A 13,213-nucleotide genomic window follows, 5' to 3' on the forward strand; every position below is an offset into this window, starting at 1 on the left:
GGACTCAATAGGCTGAGTGAATGAGAAGCAGATGTCATCTATTTCTTTTCAAAGGGGTTAACAAAGTTGTCTGCTGAGAGGGAGGCTGGGGGGGTGAAGAATTTAAGGTGGGAGGAAAAGCTTTTCCTCTGGTTAGGAAATGTAGACTGATAGAAAGTAGCTTTAGCAGCAGAGACCGAGGAAGAGAAGGTAGAGAGGAGGGAGTGAAAGGATGATGGGTCCTCCGGAAGTTTGAGTTAGTTTAGTTTTTCTTCATTTTCACTCAGCTGCCCTCAGCCCTCTTCTGTAAGCTCCCAATGAGTCATTCAGCCATGGAGCAAGAGTGGAGTGCCAAGCCGACCGGGAAGAAAGGGGAGAATGTGTGAGTCATAGGTTGTGGAAAGGCAGGAGAGGATGGCTGAAAGAGGCAGAGTCAGGAGACAAGAGCGAGAAGGATTCAGCAGAGACAGAGATGATAGGAGAGAGATCGAAGACTACTGCGACGCATGACCATCTGGGTAGGGGCTGAGTGGCTAGGGTTGGAGGAAAGGGAGAAAGAAAAGGAAACAAAGTAGTGATCAGAGACCTGGAGGGTGGCTGCAGTGAGATTAGTAGAATAGAGACCTGGAGAGTGGCTGCAGTGAGATTAGTAGAATAGAGACCTGGAGGGGGGTTACAGTGAGATTAGTAGAATAGAGACCTGGAGGGTGGCTGCAGTGAGATTAGTAGAATAGAGACCCGGAGGGGGGTTACAGTGAGATTAGTAGAATAGAGACCTGGAGGGTGGCTGCAGTGAGATTAGTAGAATAGAGACCTGGGGGTGGCTGCAGTGAGATTAGTAGAATAGAGACCTGGAGGGGGGTTACAGTGAGATTAGTAGAATAGAGACCTGGAGGGTGGCTGCAGTGAGATTAGTATAATAGAGACCTGGAGGGTGGCTGCAGTGAGATTAGTAGAATAGAGACCTGGAGGGGGGTTGCAGTGAGATTAGTAGAATAGAGACCTGGAGGGTGGCTGCAGTGAGATTAGTAGAATAGAGACCTGGAGGGTGGCTACAGTGAGATTAGTAGAATAGAGACCTGGAGGGGGGTTGCAGTGAGATTAGTAGAATAGAGACCTGGAGGGTGGCTGCAGTGAGATTAGTAGAATAGAGACCTGGAGGGGGGTTACAGTGAAATTAGTAGAATAGAGACCTGGAGGGTGGCTGCAGTGAGATTAGTAGAATAGAGACCTGGAGGGGGGTTACAGTGAGATTAGTAGAATAGAGACCTGGAGGGTGGCTGCAGTGAGATTAGTAGAATAGAGACCTGGAGGGGGGTTACAGTGAGATTAGTAGAATAGAGACCTGGAGGGGGGTTACAGTGAGATTAGTATAATAGAGACCTGGAGGGGGGTTACAGTGAGATTAGTAGGAGAACAGCCTCTAGTAAAGATGAGGTCCAGCATATTGTCTGCCTTGTGAGTGGGAGGGGACTGGGAATGAGTGAGGTCAAAATAGGCAAGGAGGGGAATGAAAAAGTTGAAAATAATTTAATCGAATATAGACGTCAGGAGGTTGAAGTAGCCCAGTACGAAGAGCGTTGAGCCAAGATATTATACTGAACAAAAATATAAACGCAACATGTAACGTGTTAAAAGATCCGACATTTTCCATATGCACAAAAAGCTTATTTCTCCTGTTTGACGCGCAATTTTGTTTACATCCCTGTCAGTGAGTATTTAAACTTTGCCAATATAATCAGTCCACCTGACAGGTGTGGTATACCAAGGGCACAATAAAAGGCCACTAAAATGTGCAGTTTTGTCACACAGCACAATGCCACACCTGTCTCAGGTTTTGAGGGAGTGTGCAATTTGCATGCTGACTGCAGCAATGTCCACCAGAGCTGTTGCCAGATACTATTATTTTCTCTACCATAAGCCGCCTCCAACGTCGTTTTAGAGAATTTGCCAGTACATCCAACTGGCCTCACAACCGCAGACCAAGTGTAACCATGACAACCCAGTACCTCCACATCCAGCTTCTTCACCTGCATGATCGTCTGAGACCAGCCACCCGGACAACTGATGAAACTGTGGGTTTGCACAACCAAAGAATTTATGAACAAACTGTCAGAAACTGTCTCAGGGAAGTTTATCTGCTCGTCGTCCACACCAGGGTCTTTTCCTGACTGCAGTTCGGCGACGTAACTGACTTCAGTGGCCAGATGATCACCTTCGCTGACCACTGGTACGCTGGAGAAGTGTGCTCTTCACGGATGAAACCCGGTTTCGACTGTCCCGGGCAGACGGTGTGTGCGGCGTTGTGTGGAGGGGCGGTTTGCTAATGTCAACGTTGTGAACAGTGCCCCATGGTGGGGTCGGGGTATGGACATGCATAAGCTACGGACAATGAACACGCTTGCATTTTATCGATGGCAATTTGAATGCACAGAGACACCGTGACGAGATCCTGAAACCCATTTACGTGCCATTCATCCACCGCCATCACCTCATGTTTCAGCATGATAATGCACGGCCCCATGTCGCAAGGATCTGTACACAATTCCTGGAACATGAAAATGTCCCAGTTCTTCCATGGCCTGCATACTCACCAGACATGTCACCCATTCAGCTTCTTTGGGATGCTCTGGATCGATGTGTACGACAGCGTGTTCCAGTTCCCGCCAATATCCAACAACTTCACACAGCCATTGAAGAGGTGTGGGTCAACATTCCACAGGCTACAATTAACAGCCTGATCAACGTTATGCGAAGGAGATGTGTCCCGCTGCATGAGGCAAATGGTGGTCAGACCAGATACTGACTGGTTTTCTGATCCACACCAGATACTGACTGGTTTTCTGATCCACACCCCTACCTTTTATAAAGGTATCTCTGACCAACAGATGCGTATCTGTATTCACAGTCATGTGAAATGACTGATTTCCTTATATGAAGTGTAACTCAGTAAAGTCTTTGACGTTGTTGAATGTTACGTTTATACTTTTATTCAGTATAGCTTATCAAGGTCAAGCTCATTTAAGAGAACTCTTTTAAGGCACCAGGTGGGTCGAAAGTTGACCATGTTAATTTTGAGTGGACAAGTGACAGTGACAACATGGAATTCAAATCAGGAGCTGGACAGGCAAGTGAGGGAGAATATAGAAAATCTCCAGTCAGGAGAAATGAGTAGCCCTGTGCCATCACCACGACGATCAGATGCTCTCGGACTATGAGAAAAAAACGCAGTCAGATGAAGAGAGAGCAGCTGGAGTAGCAGTGTTCTCTGGGAGGATCCACGTCTCCGTCAGGGACAAGAAGTCTACTGACTGACTGAGGGGCAGCGTAGGCTGAGATTTAACCCAGTGTTCTCTGGGAGGATCCACGTCTCCGTCAGGGACAAGAAGTCAACTGACTGAGGGGCAGCGTAGGCTGAGATTTAACCCAGTGTTCTCTGGGAGGATCCACGTCTCCGTCAGGGACAAGAAGTCTACTGACTGAGGGGCAGCGTAGGCTGAGATTTAACCCAGTGTTCTCTGGGAGGATCCATGTCTCCGTCAGGGAAAAGAAGTCTACTGACTGACTGAGGGGCAGCGTAGGCTGAGATTTAACCCAGCGTTCCCAGCCACAGATCAGCAGTTCCAAACGCTGCCGGAGGCTCAGAATTCCACATGGGTTGTGCCCAGACGGTACACTAATTGACACTAAATTAGAAAGCCACGGGTAGGGGAGCGTCTGTAAAAGCCTGTAGGGAGTAAGGCTTTACAGAGTAAACCTCATAACGAACACTGCAGAAAATCTCTTTTTGCTTTTGGTGCAGGGAGTTTGACAGAGTTTTTGACTTTCTCTGTCGTCTTCTCTTTCTTGTCCCATCGAAGACTATATGAGGAATGGAAGAGCTTCCTGTAGCCTTGAAGCTCTGCTCTGAGCAGCATTTTCTATCACAGAGGAAATAGTTTCTCCCCTCTTTGTCATGCAACCCTGATCTATGTAGCGCTGCCAACCCGGAAAAACACATTTCATATTTCTGTCTTCTTATAGGCTGTGTTCCAAACGGCATACTATTTACTGTGCAGTGCACGACTTGTGACGAGGACCCATAGGAAATAGTATCCTATTTGGAACACAAGCGATGAGAAGCCAGAAATGACGTTTTTCGGGGTTGTTTAGGGTGCCGTTTGGGACATAGCCAAGGTCAAGCCCACGGTATGGCGGATGCGTAGTCAGGCCAGCCCTGTATAGGTCGGCTCAAGTGTGTAAAGGGTATAAAAAAAAAAGTCACACGATCGGGGTCAGAACCACAGCGGCTCTGAGCAGGATCATGATGGCTCTGTTCTGGTTGGGACTGGCAGCAGCAGAGTTCAGGTCGTCTGCCCATCGAGCCTGTCCAGTATACGTCCGTTTGGCTCAGCAGTGTGTAAAGGGTAATAGTGTGAACAAGGTCCGGGTCAGACAGACCTATACAGACCTATACAGACAGACAGACCTATACAGACAGACCTATACAGACAGACAGACCTATACAGACAGACAGACCTATACAGACAGACAGACCTATACAGACAGACAGACCTATACAGACAGACCTATACAGACAGACAGACCTATACAGACGGACAGACCTATACAGACAGACAGACCTATACAGACAGACAGACCTATACAGACAGACAGACCTATACAGACAAACAGACCTATACAGACAGACAGACCTATACAGACAAACAGACCTATACAGACAGACAGACCTATACAGACAGACAGACCCTACTCCACCCTACTCTTACTGGTTAAATATGCTGCTGACTGGTTGAGTGTTGCTGGACTGGTTGAGTGTTGTTCGACTGGTTGAGTGTTGCTGAACTGGTTATTTATACTGCTGACTGGTTGAGTGTTGCTGGACTGGTTATTTATACTGCTGACTGGTTGAGTGTTGCTGGACTGGTTGAGTGTTGTTGGACTTGTTGAGTGTTGCTGGACTGTTTATTTATACTGCTGACTGGTTGAGTGTTGCTGGACTGTTTATTTATACTGCTGACTGGTTGAGTGTTGTTGGACTGGTTGAGTGTTGCTGAACTGGTTATTTATACTGCTGACTGGTTGAGTGTTGCTGGACTGAAGTCATTCCTTTGCTCCTCAGACCCAACTGATTCTGACTCCCTTGGCTGTGTGGGTTGGCCCTAATGACGATGGTAACAACCTACCTCCACTTGTTTTAACTGGTAGCATTTTACACTTTGATGGCTTGGGCCTACTCTACAGTCTACAAGCCATGTCTCAGGGCTAAGTAACTGTGGATGTTTTAAACCACCAGAGACCTGCATCTTAAATGGCTCACTGTTCCTCCATATACAATGAAAGTGTTCAGACCAAGACTTTTAACACATTTTAATTTATTTTATTTTATTTACGTTAGTCTTATTCTAAAATGGATCAAATATATTTTTCTCCTCATACATCTACACACAATACCCCATAATGACAAAGTGAAAACGGGTTTTTAGAAATGTTTGCTAATTTATATACCTTATTTACATATGTTTTCAGACCCTTTTCTATGAGACTTGAAATTGAGCTCAGGTGCATCCTGGTTCCATTGATCATCCTTGAGATGTTTCTACAACTTTATTGGAGTCCACCTGTGTTAAATTCAATTGAATGGACATGATTTGGAAAGGCACACACCTATCTATACAAGGTCCCACAGTTGACAGTGCATGTCAGAGAAATAAATCAAGCCATGAGGTGGAAGGAATTGTCCGTAGAGCTCCGGAACAGGATTGTGTCGAGGCACATTCTTAAATGAAAGCTGTTTGGAACCACCAAGACTCTTCCTAGAGCTGACCGCCCAGCCAAACCGACCAATGGGGTTAGAAGGGCCTTGGTCAGGGAGGTGACCAAGAACCTGTTGGTTCCTCCAGAGTTCCTCTGTGGAGATGGGAGAACCTTTCAGAAGGACAACCATCGCTGCAGCTCACCACCGATCAGGCCTTAATGGTAGAGTGGCCAGATAGACGCCACTCCTGAGTAAAAGGCACATGACAGCCCGCTTGGAGTTTACCAAAAGGCACCTAAAGACTCTCAGACCATGAGAGACAAGATTCTCTGGTTTGATGAAAGCAAGATTGAACTATTTTGCCTGAATGCCAAGCGTCATGTCTGGAGGAAACCTGGCACCATCCCTACGGTGAAGCATGGTGGTGGCAGCATCATACCGTGGGGATGTTTTTCAGTGTCATGGAGACTAGTCAGGATCAAGGGAAAGATGAACGGAGTGAAGTACAGAGAGATCCTTGATGAAAACCTGCTCCAGAGCGCTCAGGACCTCAGACTGGGGTGAAGGTTCACCTTCCAACAGGATAACGACCCTAAGCACACAGCCAAGACAACGCAGGAGTGGCTTCCAGACAATTCTCTGAATGTCCTTCAGTGGCCCAGCCAGAGCCCGAACTTGAACCCGATCAAACATCTCTGGAGAGACTATAAAATAGCTATGCAGCGACACTCCCCATCCAACCTGATCGAGCTTGCAGAGAAGAATGGAGAAAGTCCCTAATTACAGGTGTGCCAAGCTTGTAGCGTCATACCCAAGAAGACTCAAGGCTCGATTGCTGCTAAAGGTGCTTCAACAAAGTACTGAGTAAAGGGTCTGAATACTTATGTAGATGTGATATTTCCATTTAAAATGTTTAATACATTTGCAGACATTTCTAAAACAAAAAAAAAAAAAAACGTTTTTGGTTTGTCATTAGGGGGGTGTGTGTAGGTGTGCAATTTAATCCATTTTAGAATAGGGCTGTAATGTAACAACATTTTGAAAAAGTCAAGGGGTCTGAATACTTTCAGAATGTGCTGTAGTGCCCTTACTGGTCAACCATGGTGCAGAAGTTGCACTGTATATGGGAAGTAGACAGACAGGCAGGTTTGTTGGCCAGCTCAGTGCATAGTAGTAGTAGTAGTAGCAGTAGTAGTAGCAGCAGTAGTAGAGTAGTAGCAGTAGTAGTAGTAGCAGCAGTAGTAGTAGTAGTAGTAGAGTAGTAGTAGTAGCAGCAGTAGTAGCAGCAGTAGTAGTAGTAGCAGCAGCAGTCGGTAATGAGGTGTAGTTGTAACTGTATGCTCTGAGTGCCTCTCTGTCTCAGCAGCAGTAGTAGTAGCAGCAGTAGTAGCAGCAGCAGTCTCCTAATTGTGTCGTTTGAGAAGCAGCCGGTGTCTTCTAAAGTCTCTGATCAGATGAAGTTAGACCAGATGTTTGTGTTGTGGCAGACGGTTGAGGTTTGCTGCCGCTGTGGCGCAGTAGGCCATTTCCTCTCAGTACAGACCTGAGTCTGTGTTGCTCAGGCTCACTAAAGTGGGCGTAGCTGCTGCTCCTGCTGTGGCTGGCTGGGGCTTAGCAGTAAACAGGAGTGGGGGGGGGGGACTACAGCAGAGGAAGTAGCAGCACATTACTGCAGCAAGGCACTGCTCCACCTAGTGGGAAAGGGCACCTCAAACATATTACATGTTGAGAAACCTTCAAAGTCAGATAGAAATGAATCATATAGAACAGACAGGCATCTCTGACTTGTAGAGAAAGTGATCATGGTAGCTCTAATCATGACATTTCTATCTGCAACATTCTGTGTGCTTTAGATAGAATTCAAAGAACTGTGTAACTCTAGGAACTGTTATGCTGGTTACTGGCCCAACGCTCTAACCACTAGGCTACCTGCTGGTTACTGGCCCAACGCTCTAACCACTAGGCTACCTGCTGGTTACTGGCCCAACGCTCTAACCACTAGGCTACCTGTTGGTTACTGGCCCAATGCTCTAACCACTAGGCTACCTGCTGGATACTGGCCCAACGCTCTAACCACTAGGCTACCTGTTGGTTACTGGCCCAACGCTCTAACCACTAGGCTACCTGCTGGTTACTGGCCCAACGCTCTAACCACTAGGCTACCTGCTGGATACTGGCCCAACGCTCTAACCACTAGGCTACCTGTTGGTTACTGGCCCAACGCTCTAACCACTAGGCTACCTGCTGGTTACTGGCCCAATGCTCTAACCACTAGGCTACCTGCTGGATACTGGCCCAACGCTCTAACCACTAGGCTACCTGTTGGTTACTGGCCCAACGCTCTAACCACTAGGCTACCTGTTGGTTACTGGCCCAACGCTCTAACCACTAGGCTACCTGCTGGTTACTGGCCCAACGCTCTAACCACTAGGCTACCTGTTGGTTACTGGCCCAACGCTCTAACCACTAGGCTACCTGTTGGTTACTGGCCCAACGCTCTAACCACTAGGCTACCTGCTGGATACTGGCCCAACGCTCTAACCACTAGGCTACCTGCTGGATACTGGCCCAATGCTCTAACCACTAGGCTACCTGCTGGATACTGGCCCAATGCTCTAACCATTAGGCTACCTGTTGGTTACTGGCCCAACGCTCTAACCACTAGGCTACCTGCTGGATACTGGCCCAACGCTCTAACCACTAGGCTACCTGCTGGTTACTGGCCCAACGCTCTAACCATTAGGCTACCTGTTGGTTACTGGCCCAATGCTTTAAGCATTAGGCTACCTGTTGGTTACTGGCCCAACGCTCTAACCATTAGGCTACCTGTTGGTTACTGGCCCAATGCTCTAAGCATTAGGCTACCTGTTGGTTACTGGCCCAATGCTCTAAGTACTAGGCTACCTGCTGACATCAGGTATGGTGATCCTACCACTGGACTGGTGTGGAGGCCATAGAAGAAATGGTTGAACCACAGTTTATATGTTTGTTCTTTGGATCTTAAAGGAAAATGTATTTCAGAAACAGGAAACTCACCCAAGCATTGTTGTAAGCTCCAGAGTAAATGTAGTGGATCTCATCTCGACTGTAGGAAGTGTAACAATAGACGTGCCAAAGCCCCTGCCCTGTTTGGAATATGTGTTTGTTTAGCTCACATACAGTATGTTGTTTGTAAACTAATATAACCCTAGGCATGCTGTGAAAATGTAGAAGGGATGCTTTTCAAGAGCAAGAGGGGAATACATGTGTTGAGTTCCCCTGCTGTTACAGTGTTCCAGCTCAGGCCACATGCTTCTAGGTGAGCTGGTCCATAGTTAAGAGACTCTGCTCTGCCTCTGTGGGAATGTTTTCAGAATCCCAGGAGCATCATCAGTGTGTATTTGGCACTTATTGCAAAGTTATTATTTTGTATTCATTCATAAAATCACACTTGTTACTGACTGTCTCTCCTCCTCCCTCTCTCTTCCCTGCTCTCCCCCTCTCTCTTCCCTGCTCTCCTCCCTCTCTCTTCCCTGCTCTCCTCTCTCTCTCTTCCCTGCTCTCCTCTCTCTCTCTTCCCTGCTCTCCTCTCTTCCTTGCTCTCCTCTCTTCCTTGCTCTCCTCTCTTCCTTGCTCTCCTCTCTTCCTTGCTCTCCTCTCTTCCTTGCTCTCCTCTCTTCCTTGCTCTCCTCTCTTCCCTGCTCTCCTCCCTCTCTTCCCTCTCCTCTCTTCCTTGCTCTCCTCTCTTCCCTGCTCTCCTCTCTTCCCTCTCCTCTCCTCTCTTCCTTGCTCCCCTCTCTTCCTTGCTCCCCTCTCTTCCCTCTCCTCTCTTCCTTGCTCTCCTCTCTTCCTTGCTCTCCTCCCCCTCTCTTCCCTCTCCTCTTCCCTGCTCTCCTCTCAATGCAGTTCTACCTCCAAGCATGGTGGTGGCGCTGCGTCATGTACAACCCAGGGCAAGGCCGGGACCACCCATAAGGTCTGTCTGGTGTGTTCAGATGAGGCGTCTGGCTGTCACTACGGGGTGCTCACCTGCGGAAGCTGCAAGGTGTTCTTCAAGAGAGCCGTGGAAGGTACAGGGGCAAGGGGTGAGATGCTACGACAACTCATATGGTCTGGTCCCAGATCTGTTTTTAATATCTTGCCAAGGGGTGAGATGCTAGGACAAGTCATATGGTCTGGTCCCAGATCTTTTTTTACTATCTTGCCAAGTGGGTGGAAACGGATCTGGAACTGGTGATGTCATGAAATGATGTGTGGTTTATGTATCATCATACTTGCCTGTGGCAAGGACTGAGATGGTAAGACGCCTTGTACTGTGGTGTCAGGGAACAATGTTTGTTTACGGTAGATACTGACAAGGTAGGATTTGTTTTATTTTTGTAGGCCAATGACATTAAAATCGCCGGTCAGCAATGAGTCTGCTTACAGGGAGGAGGTCAGAGACTTAGCAGTGTGGTGCCAGGACATCAACCTCTCCCTCAACGTCAGTAAGATCAAGGATCTGATCGTAGACTATAGGAGAAAGAGGGGAGAACACACCCCCCATGCACATCGACGGGGATGTTTTTTGAGCAGGTCGATAGCTTTAAGTTCCTTGGCATCCTCATCACGAAGGACTTAACATGGTCCACACGCACCCCCACGGTCGTGAAGAGGGAATGGCAGCACCTCTTCCCCTTCAACAGGCTGAAAAGATTTGGCATGGGCCCTCAGATCCTCAAAACGTTCTACAGCTGCACCATCGAGAGCGTCTTCACTGGCTGCATCACAGCTTGGTATGGCAATTGCACCGCCCTTGACCGCAATGCGCAACAGATGTTGATGTGGACAGCCCAGTATAGCCCAGAGCTTCCTGTCATCCAGGAAATGTATCATGTTTTATTTAACCTTTATTTAACTAGACAAGTCAGTTAAGAAAAAAAAAATCTTATTTACAATGACCGTGCGCCGCTCTATGGGACGGCCGGTTGTGATACAGCCTGGAATTGAACCAGGTCTGTAATGACACCTCTAGCACTGAGATGCAGTGCCTTAGACTGCTAAGCCACTCAGGAGCCCCAAAAGGATTCGCAAGGGGTGAGATTGTAGGACAACTGATACTGGTACACCTTTGGTACCATGGAATGGTGTTCGTTATGCATATCATAAATAATACTGTACTTGTCTGTGCCTGTTGTTATAAAGAAAATGCTCATTTTATTTGCCAGTGGGAGGCTTGCTGATCCAGTATGATGCAAGGGGGAAATGCTGTCAAGAATATAGTACTTTATTTTTTAAGTAATTTAAATGATTTTTTTCTTGTCTCTCAGGGCAACACAACTACCTGTGTGCTGGGAGGAACGACTGCATCATCGATAAGATCAGAAGGAAAAACTGTCCAGCCTGCCGCTTCCGCAAGTGTCTCCTGGCAGGGATGAACCTGGAAGGTACACTATTTTACCTTGTTTTATTGTCTCCTGGCAGGGATGAACCTAGAAGGTACACTATTTTACCTTGTTTTATTGTCTCCTGGCAGGGATGAACCTAGAAGGTACACTATTTTACCTTGTTTTATTGTCTCCTGGCAGGGATGAACCTAGAAGGTACACTATTTTACCTTGTTTTATTGTCTCCTGGCAGGGATGAACCTAGAAGGTACACTATTTTACCTTGTTTTATTGTCTCCTGGCAGGGATGAACCTAGAAGGTACACTATTTTACCTTGTTTTATTGTCTCCTGGCAGGGATGAACCTAGAAGGTACACTATTTTACCTTGTTTTATTGTCTCCTGGCAGGGATGAACCTAGAAGGTACACTATTTTACCTTGTTTTATTGTCTCCTGACAGGGATGAACCTAGAAGGTACACTATTTTACCTTGTTTTATTGTCTCCTGGCAGGGATGAACCTAGAAGGTACACTATTTTACCTTGTTTTATTGTCTCCTGGCAGGGATGAACCTAGAAGGTACACTATTTTACCTTGTTTTATTGTCTCCTGGCAGGGATGAACCTAGAAGGTACACTATTTTACCTTGTTTTATTGTCTCCTGGCAGGGATGAACCTAGAAGGTACACTATTTTACCTTGTTTTATTGTCTCCTGGCAGGGATGAACCTAGAAGGTACACTATTTTACCTTGTTTTATTGTCTCCTGGCAGGGATGAACCTAGAAGGTACACTATTTTACCTTGTTTTATTGTCTCCTGACAGGGATGAACCTAGAAGGTACACTATTTTACCTTGTTTTATTGTCTCCTGGCAGGGATGAACCTAGAAGGTACACTATTTTACCTTGTTTTATTGTCTCCTGGCAGGGATGAACCTAGAAGGTACACTATTTTACCTTGTTTTATTGTCTCCTGGCAGGGATGAACCTAGAAGGTACACTATTTTACCTTGTTTTATTGTCTCCTGGCAGGGATGAACCTGGAAGGTACATTTAGTCTTTCTGTTGTCATGTTTGTTTTGATTTGTTAGGATCCTCATTAGCCGACGCTGATGCTGACAGCTCGTCTTACTGGGGTCCCGGACACATAACCAAAAAAACATTACACTACATGTTCATGTTTTAAATGTATGTAAATTGTATCTATCAGTTCCACATACATGTCAGTTCATACACACAACAAGTAGATCACATGTCAGTACATACACACAACAAGCAGGTCACATGGTGGAGAGGCATTGTGCCGTGAGGCGTTGCTTTATTTGTTTTTGAAACCAGGTTTTACTGTTCACTTACGCTGCTTGTATATATGTGTATTAGATTCCATGCATTCACCCCACCAAGGGGGTTCCATGCATTCATGGTTCTGTTTAATACTGTACCTTTTCTTGAATTTGTCCTGGACCTGGGGACTGTGAAAAGACCCCTGGTGGCATGTCTGGTGGGGTAAATGTGTATGTCAGTGATGTGTGTATGTTGACTATGCAAACAATTAGAAATTGTTTCCATAGATTGTTTGCAATTGAAATTTCCAACAAATGTTTCTTAGCTCGTCTGTTAGGCTCGTGTTACTGGGCAGCTCGCGGCTGTGCTTCCCTTTTGTAATCTGTAATAGTTTGCAAGCCCTGCCACACCCGACGAGTGTCAGAGCCGGTGTAGTAGGATTCAATCTTAGTCCTGTATTGATGCTTTGCCTGTTTGATGGTTCGTCGGAGGGCATAGCGGGATTTCTTATAAGCGTCCGGATTAGAGTCCCGCTCCTTGAAAGCGGCAGCTCTAGCCTTTAGCTCAGTGCGGATGTTGCCTGTAATCCATGGCTTCTGGTTGGGATATGTACGTACGCACTGTGGGGACGACGTCACCGATGCACTTATTGATAAAGCCAGTGACTGATGTAGTGTACTCCTCAATGCCATCGGAAGAATCCCAGAACATGTTCCAGACTGTGATCGCAAAACAGTCCTGTAGCTTAGCATCTGCTTCATCTGACCACTTCCTTATTGACCGGTACTTCCTGCTTTAGTTTTTTGCTTGTAAGCAGGAATCAGGAGGATATAATTGTGGTCAGAT

At 46.7% G+C, this 13,213-nt stretch overlaps 1 protein-coding gene across 4 annotated transcripts in view; it reads left to right on the forward strand.

Annotated features, from left to right (window-relative positions):
* LOC135526722 (glucocorticoid receptor-like) overlaps window positions 1-13,213 on the forward strand; it is a 62,792-nt gene that overhangs the window by 28,722 nt on the left and 20,857 nt on the right. For 3 of the 4 annotated variants that reach the window (XM_064955328.1, XM_064955330.1, XM_064955331.1), the window contains exons 3-4: window positions 9,623-9,801; window positions 11,026-11,142. In XM_064955328.1, coding sequence (XP_064811400.1) covers window positions 9,623-9,801; window positions 11,026-11,142 — 296 coding nt within the window. The remainder of the gene's footprint in view (window positions 1-9,622; window positions 9,802-11,025; window positions 11,143-13,213) is intronic. The other variant, XM_064955329.1, reaches the window with a different exon arrangement.

The sequence above is a fragment of the Oncorhynchus masou genome, chromosome 32 (assembly GCF_036934945.1).
Source record: "Oncorhynchus masou masou isolate Uvic2021 chromosome 32, UVic_Omas_1.1, whole genome shotgun sequence".
Taxonomy (NCBI): domain Eukaryota; kingdom Metazoa; phylum Chordata; class Actinopteri; order Salmoniformes; family Salmonidae; genus Oncorhynchus; species Oncorhynchus masou.